Consider the following 18,970-nt stretch of genomic DNA (forward strand, 5'->3'; position numbering starts at 1 on the left):
CCAGGTGGAAACTAATGGGTTGGCATGGAAACAAACAAAACCAGGAAGTGCAAAACGTGAAGCAAGAGTCCAAAAACAAAACAAAACATGACCAAACATAAACCGGATTTACAGGCATGACAAAAATGATTTGCAAATCATTGTATTCTGTTTATATTTACATCTAACACAATTTCCCAACTCATATGAAAACGGGGTTTGTACATTTTGGGGTCGCTGGAGCCTATCTCAGCTGCATTCGGGCGGTAGGCGGGTACTACTATATTATTCAGAAATGTAAATGTGTTCATTTTATTTTGTTACTTTCTATCCCAACTTTTTTAAGTTAACTTTATTCAGAAGAACAAACTATCTAGTAAAAACAGATGTGTCCCTGGGTTTTTTACACAGTTCTGTTACCATAACTAACATTATACACATTTAGAAAATTGTGGAATATTCCAAAAGTCACACTGTCCACAGAAAGTTGCATCATTCAGATCTCCTGCAGACTGTAGGAAAGCCAAACGTAAGTTCACTTTTTTTTTTCTGTGTATTCAATGAAGTGCATCAATTTGCCTGAAGTTAAAAAACAAATGCAATCCTTATTTAAACTGTAGACATTTTTTTGACCAACTTGAACCATTTAATACTGAAAAAAAATAAAAAATAAACCCAACCTGTAAAAGTAAATTGATCAGTAACATTATTATTACATATATATCCACACTCAACACTATAACCTACAAAACAAAATCTGTGTTGATTTTTCAAATATTTATTCTTAAAATGAGGAAGTCAGGATAAATGGCTACGATGAGCATGTTTTGTAGTGCAGAGCTTTTTTTAAAGCGGGCTTGAAGCATGATACTGATAAAGCATTCACCCTGGGTCACACGCGTCCCCCATGGCAACGCACTGCCACCCCCAAAAACACTGGCATATAGCAAGATGCAACAATAGAAACATAGCAAATGAAATAAAACTTATCATAAAAATAATAATTACTACATTAAATAATTTTTAAAATGAGAATGGTAGAACGTACTACTAGCATAACATCATGGGTGTTAAACTCTGGCCCGCGGGACAAATCTGGCCCGCCGTGTAATTTAATTTGGCCCTTTAGGCAATATCAATTTAGCATTACAGCAGGCCCGCCGGTGTTATACAGCGTCGGTGCTGCTGTAACACCGCCTTCACCGCTAATACTCATACTTGCCAACCCTCCTAAGTTTCCCGGTAGACTCCCGAAGTTCAGTGCGCCTCCCGGAAATCTCCCGAGACAACCATTCTCCCGAATTTCTACCGATTTCCACCTGGACAACTATATTGGGGGCGTGCATTTAAGGCACTGCCTTTAGCGTTCTCTACAACCTGTCGTCACATCTGCATTTCCTCCATACTAACAGCGTGTCACATAATATTTGTGGCTTTTACACACACACACGCACAAGTGAATGCATGCATACTTGGTCAACAGCCATACAGGTCACACTGAGGGTGGCCGTATAAACAACTTTAGCACTGTTACAAATATGCGCCACACTGTGAACCCACACCAAACAAGAATGACAAACACATTTCGGGTGAACATCTGCACCGTAACACAACAGAACAAATACCCAGAACCCCTTGCAGCACTAACTCTTCCGGGAAACTTCCAGCAAACTGACCAACAATTAACCTTTTATTCATGCATTTTCTCTTGCTACTTCAAGGCTTGAATGTTTGGTTCATTCAATATTGTTATTTTATTTTCAAATGTATTATTAGCATGTGGAATTTTTTTTTATATTTATCTCAGAAGATTGCAAATAGAAAAAAAGGCATAACATTTTTATTTAAATTCCTTTTTGATATGCCATTGATATTTTTATTATTATTATTATTATTATTATTATTATTTAAAACTGGATTTTGCATGTCACTAAAGTTATATAAGACTTGCTTGTTCAAAATTTAATGCAAAAGTTGTTTGGGTCCCTATTAAAAGGTTAATTTGTTCAATTTTGGCCCACTCTGTATTTGAATTTGACACCCCTGCATAACACAGCTTCCTCCTGTTAGAAGCACTGGTTGGTCCTAAAAATGTTCACCTGCAGGTGGAGCTAAAAGAAAGCGAATGTATCACCGAGGAACACTGAGGAGAAAGGCTCAGTTACAGGCGAGGGATGCAACGCTGAGATAAGAGCGAGTGTCATTTTTAGACCACTGAACGCGTTATTTCAATGCGTATTTGCATTGGAGTGTGTCTAATTGGGCTTGTTTGAAGGGAAGCTGATAAACAGGGGCTGTCCCGTGGCGAGCTGAGCTGCTGAAGAAAGATCCAAGCGTATTCCACGCTTTCTTTGATCACAACAGAGTGAAAAACAGCGGGGAAACAGAACCGGAAGGAGGCCCTGGGAGCACAGCTTTGATGCTTTTGCTCACAGGAGGAATGATGACAAAACGTCAGCGCTGACAAAGTTGTGAGACTCAAACAAGTGCCTATGAGGTTTGTGTTGTATATTCATTGGGTTTCAATTTTGGACATTGATGATGCTACAGTGCACTCAACATATGCAAATGGGAGAAAAAAATTAAAGATTAAAATAAAAAAATAAATAAAGAAATAAAAAAAATGGTCTAAGCCTGGGCCCCTGGAGAGGGGCTCCAGACTGAGGCCAAGGGGAAAAAAAAACTCATAGCCATAGTACACATCCCTCTTAGATGTGTGTAAGAGGGACACAGCAAACATCAAAGAACATAAAGGACATGAAAGACATTAAAGTAGCGGAGCTGATACAACCAGCAACTTCTACATACAGCTATGAATAAAAAGTAAGAGAAACATATACACTGTGGTGGCCTCTGCGGTTTTCCATGCCCTCATCTGCCTGGGTGGAGGGAGCATGGCCAGAGACAGGAGCAGACCCAACAAAGCAACCAAGAGAGCCGACTCCACTGTCGGTCGCCAACCAACTCTCTGCCAGTGTCCAGTCCGCATGGATGAGCGAGGATACGTCCAAGAAGACTGAGGTGTCCGATACCTGCTCATTCAGTGCTCAGTGCTAGCTCCGCAGCCCTGTCTCTTCATCTGCATCTCCTCCAGTCCCTCCAAACTGACTCTGGTGAGGCAGAGACCCAGCAGCTGGTCTCCCTGGCCAAAAGACTCCCGGGAGGCAGATCCAGAAGTCCACAAAAAAGCACAGCAGAGGTCATGAAAGTGCCACCCCTTGTCACACAGTCCCAAAGGGTTCTGGACCAAAAGGCAAAAAAATATATGCAGCTCCCTTTCAGTAGAAAATCTTAAAAGTTGTAGAGTTGGAGTCGAAGTCCCCATCGCTCTATCCGGGCAGGTGGCTTTGACTCTGGGTTGTTCCATATCAGCTCCTACGGCTTGTGGTCAGCCACAAGGCAAAACTAATTACCGTAGAAGTATAGGTGGAAATGCTCACAGCTCCAGATGATCGCTAGGGCCTCTCCTTCTGTCTGCGAGTAGCGCCTTTCGACCTTCATTAGTGCCCGACTAGCATACGCTGTGACATTCTCCACTCCCTTGTCTGTCTAAAAAATGATCAGACCCAAACCACATGGGCTGGCGTCCACAACAAGTTCAGTGTCTTTTTTCTGATCAAAGTAGAACACGGTAGTGTCGCAGGTGAGGCGCTCGTTGAGTGCCTGTTGCACAGCTGAATGATCAGCACTCCAAGTCCAAGGTGCTCCTTTCTTGGTGAGCTCTCTGGGCGGTTGGAGTAATGGTAGAAAAGTCTTTGATAAACCTGGAGCAATAGATTGTCATACTGAGAAGGCTTCTGATTTCGGCAGGGTCTTTGGGCTCTGACGCTCAACGTATGGCTGCCACTTTGTGAGGGTCAGCTGAGATGCAGTCAGCTAAAAAGATGAAGCCAAAGAATTCCAGTCTTTGCTTGTTGATTTCCCACTTGTTGTGATTCAGTGTGAGGCCACATTCCTTGAGTCTGGAAAAGACTGCTCTCAAAGCATCGTCATGGCCTTTATGGAATGAGCCGCACACAATGATATCATCACTTAAATTCTTGAAACCATGGATGTCGTGCAATACATGACAGATGGAGTTCTGAAAGACCAGCAGCCGACGATAAGCCGAAGCTCAGTCTTCTGTACCGTCTCAGGCCTAGGTGGGTTGTAAAGGTGGTAATGTATCGGCTATCTGGATGTAGCTCTCGCTGATGGTATCCTTTGTTGAGGTCTAATTTTAAAAAGACACATGCACCGTTTAGCTCGTGGATCACGTCGTCCATCGTGGGCATGAGGTGACGTTCACCTTGTATTGCCACATTTGCTTCTCACATGTAAACACAGATCCTTACTTGATCCGGGTCTTTAAGGCTTTGGCGAGGTAACTATTGGAGAGACTCAAGGTGTTGGTCTGGTCATTCGTTCGATTATGTCGTCCTCTTCCAACTTTCGTAATTCCTTTTTGACGTTCTGTCGAATGTGGAATGGCACCCTTCTGTTTGGTTGACACGTTGGCTGTATATGTGGATTGATGGGTCGCGTCACACTGAAATCCTTGAGCTTGCCTATTTCAGTAACAGTTCTGAATAACTGTCAATCAGTTGGTTTGACACACTCCTGATGTTGGGGTCTACCATCTGGATTATTTCAAGCTTACTAGCTGTGCCAGAGCTCAAAAGAGAGTGTCCACTGCCACTCAGCACTTAATAATAATAATAATAATTATGGATTACATGTATATAGCGCTTTTCGAATATAATTACAACACTTTATGTACCTATTTATATACATATTTAAATAATATTTACATATTTATATAATATGTAACTACAAGCTCAATTCACAGACAGAGTCCCATTGCTTTTATTCTTTTTTTTTAATTTGTGGCGGCCGTAATTCTTTCGTGGCGGGCCGCCACAAGTAAATGAATGTGTGGGAAACCCTGCGCCTATCACTCATGTGATAGGTGTCCAGATTTTCTCCCAGTTGTTGTGGGCCTTTCCTAAACTTTTACACAAGATATTGAGTGTTTTTCTTTGGGGTGAAATATTCATCAAGTATTGTTTTTGTTGTTTCTAAATCATCATCTACACCAGCAAGCGTTTTATATTTGTCTTGCACACATTCCTCGGCTAAGTGTAGAAGAAAAACCCTTTGTCTTCCATCTTTCACAATGTTCATTGCAACTCAAAAGTTTTCAAATCGTTGAATCCACTTACTCCATCTTGTCCCGACGGAAGCTGGATCAATCCCGGTGTCAAACGGCAGAATAGCGGCATGGCTTGCTATGGCATTTTTATTTATGTTGCTTGTTTTTTAGCATCCACTGTATGTTGCTGACTGGTTGGCTTTTAGCTTTATAACTCACGTTGTGAGTTGTGACTGTTCAGCATCGGAACTTCCTCCTTTCCTTTTTAAACAGTCGCCACTGCAATGTTTCTGTGTGTCCTTTGTTGATGGTTCAATAACGAGGCGGTTCGATGGATTTGGATGCTTTACTCAAATACATCGCTTGCATTCTTCTGTGTCATACATCAGGCGTAACTGTTTTAACATTCTTCCCTAGTGTGTGTTGACGTCACCAAGCAACCAGCGTATATCTAAATATCACAGTTATTACAATTTTATAGACAAATTATACTATTTATCGTCACAGTGGAGAGAGGGGGTAGGGCGGAATATTTTCTTTTTCCAGGTTGTCACTCTTGTGAAGAAAGTTGACCAAAATAGTTTAAGTTTCATACTGTACAGTTCCTGTATTGGATCTCAGTAAAGCTAGTGTGGACAGATCCATGATGTGATTTATTGAACATCAGTTTTCAGGTCATCCATGGCAGTGGTTCTCAACCTTTCTTCAGTGATGTACACCCTGTGAAAATGTTTTTAATTCAAGTACCCTCTAATCAGAGCAAAGCATTTTTGGTTGAAAAAAAAGATATAAAAAAGTAAAATACAGCACTATGTCATCAGTTTCTGATTTATTCATTTGTATAACAGTGAAAAATATTGCTCATTTGTAGTGGTCTTTCTTGAACTATTTGGAAAAAAAGATATGAAAATAACTGAAAAATTGTTGAAAAATAAAAAAGTGATTCAATTATAAATAAAGATTTCTACACATAAAAGTAATCATCAACTTAAAGTGCCCTCTTTGGGGATTGTAATAGAGATCCATCTGGATTCATCAACTTAATTCTAAACATTTCTTCACAAAAAAAGAAATCTTTAACATCTATTTTCATGGGACATGTCCACAAAAAATCTAGCTGTCAACACTCAATATTGCATTGTTGCATTTCTTTTTGAAGTATTATTCAATGAATATACTGTATTTTTAAAGGATTTTTGAATCGTTGCTATTTTTAGAAGATTAAAAAAAAATCTCACGTACCCCTTGGTATACCTTCAAGTACCCCCAGGGGTACGCGGACCCCCATTTGAGAACCACTGATCTACGCCATCATTAAAATATCCAATGTATTTACAAACTAGAAACTGAAACAAAAAAATATTCAAACTGGTATCAACTTCCCATTAGACTTGATGCTAGACGCCTAAAGTGAATATGTGGTGTCTCAGACTTACAGAGAGGGTGAAGGACGCCTTGTGGGGATCTGCGGGTCCTTGTAAAAACGTTTGAGGTTGCGAAGCTGAGGCCTGATCACTGGGCTGAATCAAGGACTGAGGCTGAGGCCAGACAAAGTCATACTCTGTCTGCATCTCTGAACGCTTCCTTCTTTGGATGATCTGAGAAAGACGCGAGGGATGACTTACAAGCCAGCAAGAAAATACATTCACATGCAATAATCAAATACAAGCAATCATGTCCTAATGAAAAGGTAAGAGGCAATCAAGCAAAAGGCATGAAGATAATGATTTGCAACCGCGGTTTCAAAAGACCAAAGCAATTAAACGAACATTAGTGTGTTCTATGGTAATCTTTCTTATGTATTGTAATGCAGATATTGTCATTTACAAATCCAGATTGATTACAGTTGTGTTATTGTAACATTTTACACCTAGAGAAAGAATAGTGTTAGATATCAATGCAAAAACACTAACTCACTGTACCTTTTGTACAATGGTGGTGGCAAGTTCCTCTATGAGCTCTTCTTTGTGGTCCCGCAGATACCGAGCCTCATTCTGTTTCTCCTGTACACGCACACACAAACACACGTGTACGGACACTTTGTTAGGTACTGTACACGCGCACAAACTTATGATACTCTTTACTCTTTGATTATGTCTTTAAATATTTGTTTATACCACCAGCAAGTGGTCTCACCAAACTGTCGCTGAACTCCTCGGCCTTAGCGATGGCTTCCTCTATGGCCTCCTCAGCAACACGCAAGGCGACTGTGAGCGTCTCAGCCATACTGTGTCCTGGTATGACACAAATGAAGCAATATTAGCTCAAATTGAGGACATTCCGATGTATGCAAGAGGGAGTGTACCATCAAATGATGATTGTCCTGCTTAATAAAATAATTCATTAATTAAAACCTTTTAAAAATACAAACACAAAACCGATTGTTTTGCCTAATAAAATTAAGTAATTAATTATTAATTATTAAAATTATTTCAAAATACAACCCCAAAAAGGATTCTCCTGCCAAAAACACATACAAACATTTTTAATATATAAAAATACAACAAAATAAACATTCATTAGTTGAATAGAATAAATTGATTAGAAAATAATGAGTGTCCAGCCTAATAAAATATATTACAAAATTAAATGTAATTAATTGATTTAATAAAACAACAGAAATAAATGATTGTCCTGCCTCAAAAAATTAATATAATTTAAGAAAATTGTTTTGTTTTTCCAAAACAAACAATAGTGTTATCAAATATGAGGTGGCGACTTGTCCAGGGTGTACCCTGCCATCCGCCCGATTGTAGCTGAGATAGGCGCCAGCGCCCCCCGCAACCCCGAAAGGGAATAAGCGGTAGAAAATGGGAAAATGGGACATTTACAAAACAACAAAAATGATTATCCTGCCTTATAAAATATACCAAGTAATTAATTAATTAGATTATTTTTTTAAACAACATCAAAAATGTTTGACCTGGCTAATAAAATTTACAAAATAATTATTAAATAGAATACTTTTTTACACAACAAAAAGGATTGCTGTGCGTTATGTAGTATATTTATTAAATAGATTAAAACCAAAATAAAAAAAATAAAAAGACAAAAAGAATAATCCCGCCTAATAAAACAAACTATTTAATTTTTTTAAATAGAAAACGATTTTGTTTTAAAACCACAACAAAATAATTGTCCTGCAGAACAAAATATATTGATAAAATAAAATGAACATATTTTTTAAAAGCATGTGGTTAGCATATAGGCTGAGCAGTCAGGAAATCTGTGTTTGAATCTTTTTTTGGACTTAACAAGTTCTCTCTTTTGTATGTGGGTTTTTTCCTGGTACTCAGGCTTCCTTCCACATTTCAACAACATTCATGTCAGGTTAATTGAATAATCTAAATTGTCTACTGGTGTCAATGGTTGGATGTCTGTGCCCTGCAATTGGCTGTTGACCTGTCTGGAGTGTACCTCGCCTATGGCCGAAGTCAGCTGGGATAGGCTCCAGCTTACCCGTTATCAGGATAAGAGGTTTGAAAATGGATTGAATCTTTTTTTTTTTTTTTTAAACAACAATAAAAATTATTGTCTTGCAACTTTGCGGAGGTCTGCATTCACCTGGATGTGAGTGTGTGAGGGTTTAAGTGGTGGATTTATGGACGATGTTTAAAAGGGTACTAGCACGTTTACTGCTTCTTTAGCCTTCCGACACGCTCCTTTGCACAATGGCCTATTTGTATGGTGGACAATTTGTGTAAAGCATGAAAATGCACACAAGGCGGAAAGTCAAGAAGAAGAAATCAATAAAAGGCAGACAGAGAGAAGACTCACCTTCACTCTGTTTGTAGAAGACGGAGTCACTGCCGCAGATGCTGCCATCGTTGTCGTTGTAGAAACTTCCTTCATGTACACTGCTTTCTGTGGGAGAGCGAGAAGTACAACCTTCAATCTGACGCCCTGTCACACTAATGCAAACAGTGCTCCTATCAAAAGCTGTAAATAATGTAGAAAGCTCTGCTGCTGTGCACAATGCCATCAAAATCCCTTTTTGTATTCTTGTCAACCCTATTCCCAATGCTATCTTGACAAAATGACATGCGGTGAAAATTACAATTCATGTGAGAAAACAGTTTGCCTTCAGAACAAACACACAACTTCATACATTCCTGTATTGACTCCAATATAAAGTCTTAAGAAGACAAGTTGTCTTATAGTCAAGGTCTAGTAGATTTGCATTCCCAACCCAGTCAATCAGAGCTTTAAATTCCGCCACTCACACACACCATTGAGAGAAAGGATACAGCCATAACACAGAGACCATGCACAAAAAAGGGCCTTAAAGGTTGTAAAAGACTGCAAACAACACCAGTAGATTGACAATGTTATGTTGTAATGTTAGGATAACGACATCAAAGAAGCAGAGTCATCAAAATACTGTCTAAAATGTTTTTATTGTTTTTTTTATCAGTTTGTCTATATCAGTGTTTTTCAACCTTTTCTGAGCCACGGCACATTTTTTTCATTGAAAATATCCAGAGGCACACCACCTGCAGAAAACATTAAAAAATGAACCTCAGCAGCCGATATATACAGTAAAAAGTTGTTCCCGCAATTGTTGGATATGAATTCAAACCATAACCAACCATGCATCACTGTAGCTCTTGTCTCAAAGTAGGTGTTTTTCATTGATTGAATGAAACTTTTATTAGTGAATTGCAAAGTACAGTAAATATTCCGTACAATTGACCACTAAATGGTGACACCCAAATAAGTCTTTCAACCTGTTTATGTCCACGTTAACCAATTCATGGTATAAACATATACCATCAGCATATTACAGTCATCACACAAGTTCATCATCAGAGTATATACATTGAATTATTTACATTATTTACAATCCAATGGGGTGGGGGAGAGTCAGGTTTGGTTGATATCAGCACTTCAGTCATCAACAAAAATATCATCTGAGAAATGGACATTGAAACAGTGTAGGTCTGACTCTGTAGGCTATGTACAGCAAGTAGGGGACATAGTGAGATCAGAAATAGATAGATAGATGGATAGATAGATGGATAGATAGATAGATAGATAGATAGATAGATAGATAGATAGATAGATAGATAGATAGATAGATAGATAGATAGATAGATAGATAGATAGATAGATAGATAGATAGATAGATAGATAGATAGATAGATGGATAGATAGATAGATAGTACTTTATTGATTCCTTCAGGAGAGTTCCTTCGGGCAAATTAAAAGCATAAGAACAAGTACATACATTTCATTATTTACATTTGATTATTTACAATATGGGGAGGTGGGATGTGGAGGGGGGAGGGTACTAGTCTAGGGTTGAAGTTGCCTGGAGGTGTTCTTTTAGTGCGGTGTACTGTCACCACCTGTCACATGAAGCCGTGAGTTATTTTGAGTTTTTTGGTGTTTTGCTGTGTGTAGTGTTTTAGTTCTTGTCTTGCGCTCCTATTTTTGTGTTGATTGTCATGTCATGTACGAATGTACTTTGTGGACGCCGTCTGCTCCACACTCTGTAAGTCTTTGCTGTCATCCAGAGTTCTGTTTTTGTTTACTGTACAGCCAGTTCAGCTTTAGCTTAATTTTGTATAGCTATCCCTAAGCTTCCGTGCCTTTTCTTAGCGGCACTCGCCTTTTGTTTATTTCTGGTTTAAGCGTTAGATACGGGGACGGCGTGGCGCAGTGGAAGAGTGGCTGTGCGCAACCCAAGGGTCCCTGGTTCAATCCCCACCTAGTACCAACGTCGTCACGTCCGTTTTGTCCTTTAGCAAGACACTTCACCCTTGCCCCTGATGGGTGCTGGTTAGCACCTTGCATGGCAGCTCCCTCCATCAGTGTGTGAATGTGTGTGTGAATGGGTACATGTGGAAGTAGTGTCAAAGCGCTTTGAGTACCTTGAAGGTAGAAAAGCGCTATACAAGTACAACCCATTTACCATTATACCTTTTTACCAGCAAACCTTCGTCGTCGTTCCCGACGTCTACCAAGCAATTAGCTACCAGCTGCCACCTACTGATATGTAAGAGTATTACACGGTTATTCTGCCGAGCTCTAAACAACACAGATACTCAACAACAACACATTTGTGGATTATAATTACTGGTTTGCAAAAAATGTTTTTAACCCAATTAGGTGAAATTACATAATCTCCCAATGCACACCAAATAATATCACACGGCACACTATTTTGCCTAGGTACAGTGGTTGAAAAACACTGGTCTAATGCATTAATAAAATGTATCATTAAATACATTTATTGTGCTATCATGAATGGATAAAGGTTAATCACAGTGTTTGTTCTGACCGCCAGAAGGTGGCATGCATTGCACAGGCAATGATTACGTCACATGCCAGTGTGATGATAGTTACAGCAATGTGGTCTTCGCCCTTCAAAACAAACTCAGACGGAACTGAAGGTAAGATTGAGGTAATTAGTTGGTACTGCGGCGACAAACTTTCTTATCATCGGCGCAGATCAAGCTTAAAATAGCATTTTAAAATGAAACATAAACATAAGTATGGCGCTGCAAGCATGAATGCTAAATGGACAGCAAAGAGAGGACAAAAAATTAAGCTGGCGGCAGTTTCCTTGTGTTCACCAGACATAAGTAAAACATTTATTTTCTAAACGACAGCCACCACATGCAGTGTTGCCAACTTAGCGAGTTTGTTGCTAAATCTGGCAACTTTCCAATCCTTTTGGTAACTTTTTTGTAAACAGCTACTTTTCCGGTGTTATTACTTGATTTACATGATGTCTGGCTCATTGAATATGCGTGGTGAGCAGTGTTGGGTTAGGTACTAAAAACCAGTAGGGAGTTACAGTTACTAGTTACTTTATTTCAAAAGTAACTCAGTTACTTACACCTAAAAGTAATGCGTTACTGTGAAAAGTAACTATTTATTTGCTTCTCTTTTTTTTTCTTTTTTTAAGGCTCCCATTAATGCCCTTTTAGCCTTCATTTCTGTACTGTTATTGCAGTGGAGAATAATACAATCTGTTGATCATGTCACGCGGTGCTCGCATCGTGGATGCGCGTTTTGTCACCCCAAGATGCAAATGGACCAGAAGGACAGGAATTGTAGGTAGGAGCTTGATTTAATGTACAAAAATAAAAGAACACTGGTACAAAACAGACAAAAGAAAATGGCGTGCCGAACGCACGGGGAGCTAAGCTAAAATTAGCGTGGAGTCCAAAAGTCCAAAATGGCGTGCCGAGCGCACGCGAAGCTAAGGCAAAACTTAGCTAGACATAGAAGTAGAAAATACCAACGTGAGCATTGCATAGAGCAAACAACGGATCAAGACAGAACTGAGGTCCAAGGCAGGCTTAAATACTAAAGCAATAATCAAAACACAGGTGTGCGTAAAAAACAAGAGCAGGTGGAACAAATGAGAAACCATGGTAACAAGATAAAACAAGGAAGAGACAAACCAGGGATTGGAAGAGTCCAAAAACAAACAGGAAACACAAAAGGACTCAAAAACCAAAACAATATATGATCCAGGCGGCGGATCATAACAGATCAAGTTGACATGCATTTGCATCACTGAACCTTGCTAAGCAATGTGGTCTACATACAACACACAAAGACAAATACAGTATGCGTTTCAAAGGGCCAATTTATTTCAGGCCAGAAAAAATTGACAAACCCATTTTAAATAGCTGCAACTAACGTACAAAAGTAACAAACAGCATAATAACAATATAGCTGTAAACCTGGCTTCACCCAAGGAAGGCACACATGACATACACAATGCCTAACCAGACATTTTTTTTTCTCTCAAAGAATTGTGAAATAAAATCATGTCTTCAGGAGATCAACACTGTACTGAAGCCCAGAACACTCTACGCATCTCCCCAGTTTTAGTTTAGAGATAAGGAAAGATTGGACTGGCCAACTAGGATCCCTTTTTATGTTTGTGAAATTTAGTCTATACTTTTAGAGTCATGTGATAATCAAACATTGCAGAAATTTAGAATGAAAGAGTATATAAGAGAATTGACAGAGTGTGTGTACCTTCAGTGCTGAATGATGAGCAGAGGCAGGGTTTAGAGTGTTTTCTTTACTTCACTTTCCATGTTTATGTACTCACTGTCCACTGTGTCCAGGTACGTGGAACATGTTTTCCGTGCCATTTGCTGTGAGCAAGCCAGCACCTGTTCTCAATGGGTATAGGCGCCATTTAGTCTCTCAAAGAAAACTGCCCTATGTTAAAGTTGTTTTTGGGTGTACCAACCGTTCAAATCGCAAACAGGACAAACATTTCGTCAGAGTTCCTCGAGAGGGAAGAAAGGAGGGCAGAAGGGTGCAAGATTTTACAAAAGACGACGAGAAAAGTGGCACAAACTCCAGTACAAGGGAGCAGAGTCGAAGAATACACAAGTTTGCAGTGACCACTTTGTTAAAGGTTTGTTTTTGATATATTTTTTTTATGTACTTTACCCGCCTAGTATTTCCTATTAAAGTATTATCTTGATATTGTTTGTGTTTTAATTTTTTAGCAAACAGAAACAAGAAAGTCAGAGTCAATGATACTTTGTCGGGATAGGCACTTGTACATTTTCCCTCTTGTTTGTTTTGTACACAAACGTTTTAGAGGACATATGACAACAGGACAAAAATCAAATATGGTGATGATTCCGCAATTCTTAGTTTGTTAAATGGATATGCAGTCACGGTTGTCAGCTGTCAGGTGCTATATCGTCGTAATTTCAGTTTGTTTACATGGACGCTTGTTGAAAGTTGAATCATGAAATGGAAACTTCCCCGAGCAAAAACGATGAGTCTTGATACCAATGTCCTTAATGACACAACACACAGATAAGTTGTAGACCGCCATGCTTTTCCAAGTTTTCATCTGTTTTGTCGTGAACAATAATAGTTTCATATGTCTGTAAAAAAATTAATTATAGGGATCCTTTCAATTGCATAGTTAGATTTTTTGCTTTTATCTGTTTTTTGCAGGAAGATCTAGGCCCCTTGCGTCACAACACCCATCTTTGGCTTGTTTAACCATTGCTTTTTTTCCATTCCGAAAATAAGTCACGCAACTACACAAGCAATTGGAGACTTTTTTGTGTCTTGGATACTGACACACAGCTGTGCTGTCCTTAACGCGCAGTGACGGGTGCTACTGTGAGCCTCTCTCCATTTCCAAAGCACTCATAGGCGGCCAGCTGGTGCTACTGATGCGCGAGCAAAGTGGAGACCCTTACAGGGTAGGAATTGCATACTGGACTTTCATGGTGCATCGGTACATCTGTACAGAGTTTTTCATGTAATGCAGAGACTTTCAAAATGTGAATCATCAAGATTCAGAGCATCAAACCTTGTCAGCCAGCTGTTTTTGCCTTGTCGAAAAAGCTGCCCAAAAGCCATCCACAAACAAAGGTTTGCACAAAGTACAGTTAAATTTAAAAAAAAAAAAAGAAGGGATTTTAATAAGATCCATATCTGGGCTTGTAAAAATATTGTGCAGCCCTAAAAAAAATCATACATACAAATGATTAAATACTATTTTTATTTAAAGATAGGGTCTTGAAAGAAAACCGGTGTCTTTTGTTCAAAGTTGTCTTATATTCAGTTTGAAGACCGTATGGTTCTTTAAATAAGGGCTGCTATTTTTATGTCTAAAGGCAAATAAACCCCCAAATCCAAAATTCCAGGGAATATTCCAACCACCTAAATGCAAATGTTGTGATTATAACTTATTAATGCGTCTTTATGTTTAAAGAACTTTTTAGAATAGAAATAAAAATCCAATGGCAGTCGAGTGAATAGACAGGACACAATGTGTATAGCCTTTAAAAGTCCCGTAGGAGATCATTACTGCTTATATTCTGTAGCCTGGTCATCAATCCAGGTGAGTAAATAAGTAAATAAGATAAATGGGCATGCCGCTTCACAGAGAAAGTGTTTTACTATTTCATCTCACATCCCAAACATGAATACAAATTCCACAGAAAACACAGCAGCCATAACTCAGAGTCATCCTTCCAAAACCAAAAGCCAAGCTTGGCTGGTCTCACGCTCCTTCTTCAGTTGGAGCTTCTTTGTGACAGAGTCAGGTTTTGGCCCTTCAGGTGCCAGAACCACACTGTGACCTCTGCCATAACAAACTGTCACCCTGCCAGGAAGACACGCCACACTTCAACAGCTGCTGCTCTAATGCCATTGGAAGAGTGTCCAGTCAACCCACAAGTTAGGAAAATAGGCATGAAGTGAGTTTATTGCAATATGAATCCGTGTTTACCCAAGTGCAGCAAGCAGCAAGGCGTGTACCAAGTAAGGCACATCCAGCAAGCACAAAGCGTGGTAAAAGCAGTCCTTGTCTCGGCACCGCTGATGCCAAGATTGACAAAAACTGTTCCACTCTCGCTTTGTCGCACCTGCATTGAATTATCAACTCTAGCAGGGCAAAAAGTACGACAATAGGCGGGGAAGTTACCTACAGCAACACATGTACGCGCAAATGCACACACACACACACACACACACACACACACACACACACACACACACACACACATACACACACACAATCACGCAAGTGGACAAAGCAAGATGTGTTCTGCAGACAAGCTATTAACTGACATTTCTTGCAAATAAAGCAACCTTCAAAACAAACTGTTGTAGCTGGCAGTGGTGTAGTCCTGCACCGCATCACATTGACAGCTGTTTCTGATTTGCCTGGAATAATAATATTACAATAATAAACATGTTTTTAAAAGGGGACCAATGATATTTTTTGTCTTTTCTGACTTACACATTTTCCAATATGGGAGACTGATCTTGAAAACTGTGAAAGCGTTAAATAAGGTTCATTCATTTTGGAGCTCCTCCCCCTCTGCTTCAGGCTATGAGGAAACATAAAAACGTAAGATAAAAGTATTATTCATATAATCTTAGCATGCGCATAACACCGTAATGCGGCATGCAATGACATAGATTATGTTAAAAGCATTTTTTTAAGTCTCAATGAATCGCAAAGTGTGCATGTGTAACTAATTTTGTGACCAAGTGAATCTATAAATTGCTTATTAAGTTTGTTTTTGACTGTATGAAAAAAAATTAGCGATGACAACTTCAATATGTATATATATATCTATACACACACACACACACATATATATATATATATATACACATGTATACATATATATACATACAGATATACATATATATATATATACATATATATATATATATATATATATATATATATACATATATATATATATATATATATATATACACAAACCCTATTTCCATATGAGTTGGGAAATTGTGTTAGATGTAAATATAAATGGAATACAATGATTTGCAAATCCTTTTCAACCCATATTCAATTGAATGCACTACAAAGACAAGATATTTGATGTTCAAACTCATAAACTTTATTTTTTTTGCAAATAATAATTAACTTAGAATTTCATGGCTGCAACACGTGCCAAAGTAGTTGGGAAAGGGCATGTTCACCACTGTGTTACATCACCTTTTCTTTTAACAACACTCAATAAACGTTTGGGAACTGAGGGAACTAATTGTTGAAGCTTCGAAAGTGGAATTCTTTCCCATTCTTGTTTTATGTAGAGCTTCAGTCGTTCAACAGTCCGGGGTTTCCGCTGTCCTATTTTTCGCTTCATAATAACACGAAGAGACAGAGCCGCCTCTACTTCATCAGGAGGCTAGGATCCTTCAACGTCTGTACAAAGATGTTGAAGATGTTCTACGAGTCGGTGGTGGCGTGCACCTTCTTGTACGCCGTGGCCTGCTGGGGCAGCAGGCTGAGAATGAGGGACACACACAGACTGGACAAGCTGGTAGAGAAGGCCAGTAACGTGGTGGGAGTGGAGCTGGACTCTCTGGCGGCGGTGTCGGAGAGGAGAAGTGTAGCAAAACTCGTAGCCATTATGGACAACACCTCCCACCCACTACACTCGGACCTTGCGGAGAGAATGAGCACGTTCAGTGGAAAGCTCAGACTCCCAAAATGCAACACGGAACGACACATGAGGTCCTTCATACCAACAGCCATCAGACTGTATAATGCATATGTTACTTCTTGACTGCACTTAAATGTAGAATATATGTAGAATATATTTATATTATTCATATATTATATATATATATATATATATATATATATATATATATATATATATATATAATATTTGTCATATATTATTTATTATTATTATTGCTTATTGTGAGCGAACTGTGGTGCTGAATTTCCCCCAGGGATCAATAAAGTACTTTCTATTCCATTCTATTCTATTCTATAATGCGCCACACATTTTCGATCGGAGACAGGTCTGGACTGCAGGCGGGCCAAGAAAGTACCCGCACTCTTTTTTTACGAAGCCACGCTGTTGTAACACGTGCTGAATGTGGCTTGGCATTGTCTTGCTGAAATAAGCAGGGGCGTCCATGAAAAAGACAGCGCTTAGATGGCAGCATATGTTGTTCCAAAACCTGTATGTACCTTTCAGCATTAATGGTGCCTTCACAGATGTGTAAGTTACCCATTCCTTGGGCACTAATGCACCCCCATACCATCACAGATGCTGGCTTTTGAACTTTGCGTCGATAACAGTCTGGATGGTTCGCTTCCCCTTTGGTCCGGATGACACAATGTCGAATATTTCCAAAAATAATTTAAATTGTGGACTCGTCAGACCACAGAACACTTTTCCACTTTGCATCAGTCCATCTTAGATGATCTCGGGCCCAAAGAAGCCGGCGGCGTTTGTGGATGTTGTTGATAAATGGCTTTCGCTTTGCATAGTAGAGCTTTAACTTGCACTTACAAATGTAGCGATGAACTGTACTTAGTGACAGTGGTTTTCTGAAGTGTTCCTGAGCCCATGTGGTGATATCCTTTAGAGATTGATGTCAGTTTTTGATACAGTGACGTCAGAGGGATTGAAGGTCACGGTTATTCAATGTTAGTTTCTGGTCATGCCACTTATGTGGAGTGATTTCTCAAAATTCTCTGAACCTTTTGATGATGATATGGACCGTAGAAAATTGAAATCCCTCAATTTCTTGCAATTGCACTTTGAGAAACGTTGTTCTTAAACTGTTTGACTATTTGCTCACACAAGGGGTGTACCTCGCCCCATCCGTTCTTGTGAAGGACTGAGCATTTTTTGGGAAGCTGTTTTTATACCCAATCATGGCACCCACCTGTTCCCAATTATCCTGCACACCTGTGGGATGTCCCAAATAAGTGTTTGATGAGCACTCCTCAACTTTATCAGTATTTGTTGCTATCCTTCCCAACTTCTTTGTCACGTGTTGCTGGCATCAAATTCAAAAGTTAATGATTATTTGCACAAAAAAAAAATGTTTATCAGTTTGAACATCAAATATGTTGTCTTTGTAGCATATTCAACTGAATATGGGTTGAAAATGTTTTGCAAATCATTGTATTCCTTTTATATTTACATCTAACACAATTTCCCAACTCATATGGAAACAGGGTTTGTATATACATATATGTATGTGTGTGTGTATATATATATATATATATATATATATGTATATATATATATATATATATATATACATGCAAAAAGTGTACGAGTTGTTAGCTAGCAAACACGTCGCTAATTGACACTGAAGTTGGTGGCCAGCTAGCAATTACTTTAGCTTACCATTTGCCCGCTAGCCATTAGCGTGCTAGTTGCCACTTAGCGATTAGTGGCCCTATATATCAAGTAGGGGGTCCCAGCTTCATCCCTCCTCCAGTTTGGGGGTCCTTGGCCCAGAAAATGTTGAAGACCCCTGATCTAATTGTTGATTAAAATCCTCTCAGGTCCACTTTGAAGGAATATCTCTCTTATAGTCTCGAGGCAGACTTCTCCAAACAGT

At 39.1% G+C, this 18,970-nt stretch overlaps 1 protein-coding gene across 3 annotated transcripts in view; it reads right to left on the reverse strand.

Annotated features, from left to right (window-relative positions):
• The window catches only part of myripb (myosin VIIA and Rab interacting protein b), a 339,066-nt gene that overhangs the window by 34,732 nt on the left and 285,364 nt on the right, over window positions 1–18,970 (reverse strand). For all 3 annotated transcript variants that reach the window (XM_061922023.1, XM_061922022.1, XM_061922021.1), the window contains exons 5-8: window positions 8,888–8,974; window positions 7,247–7,344; window positions 7,033–7,113; window positions 6,547–6,708 (exon numbers count right to left, since the gene is read on the reverse strand). In XM_061922023.1, the coding sequence (XP_061778007.1) occupies window positions 6,547–6,708; window positions 7,033–7,113; window positions 7,247–7,344; window positions 8,888–8,974 (428 nt within the window). The remainder of the gene's footprint in view (window positions 1–6,546; window positions 6,709–7,032; window positions 7,114–7,246; window positions 7,345–8,887; window positions 8,975–18,970) is intronic.

This window comes from Nerophis ophidion, linkage group LG15 (genome assembly GCF_033978795.1).
Source record: "Nerophis ophidion isolate RoL-2023_Sa linkage group LG15, RoL_Noph_v1.0, whole genome shotgun sequence".
In the NCBI taxonomy this organism is placed as follows: Eukaryota; Metazoa; Chordata; class Actinopteri; order Syngnathiformes; family Syngnathidae; genus Nerophis; species Nerophis ophidion.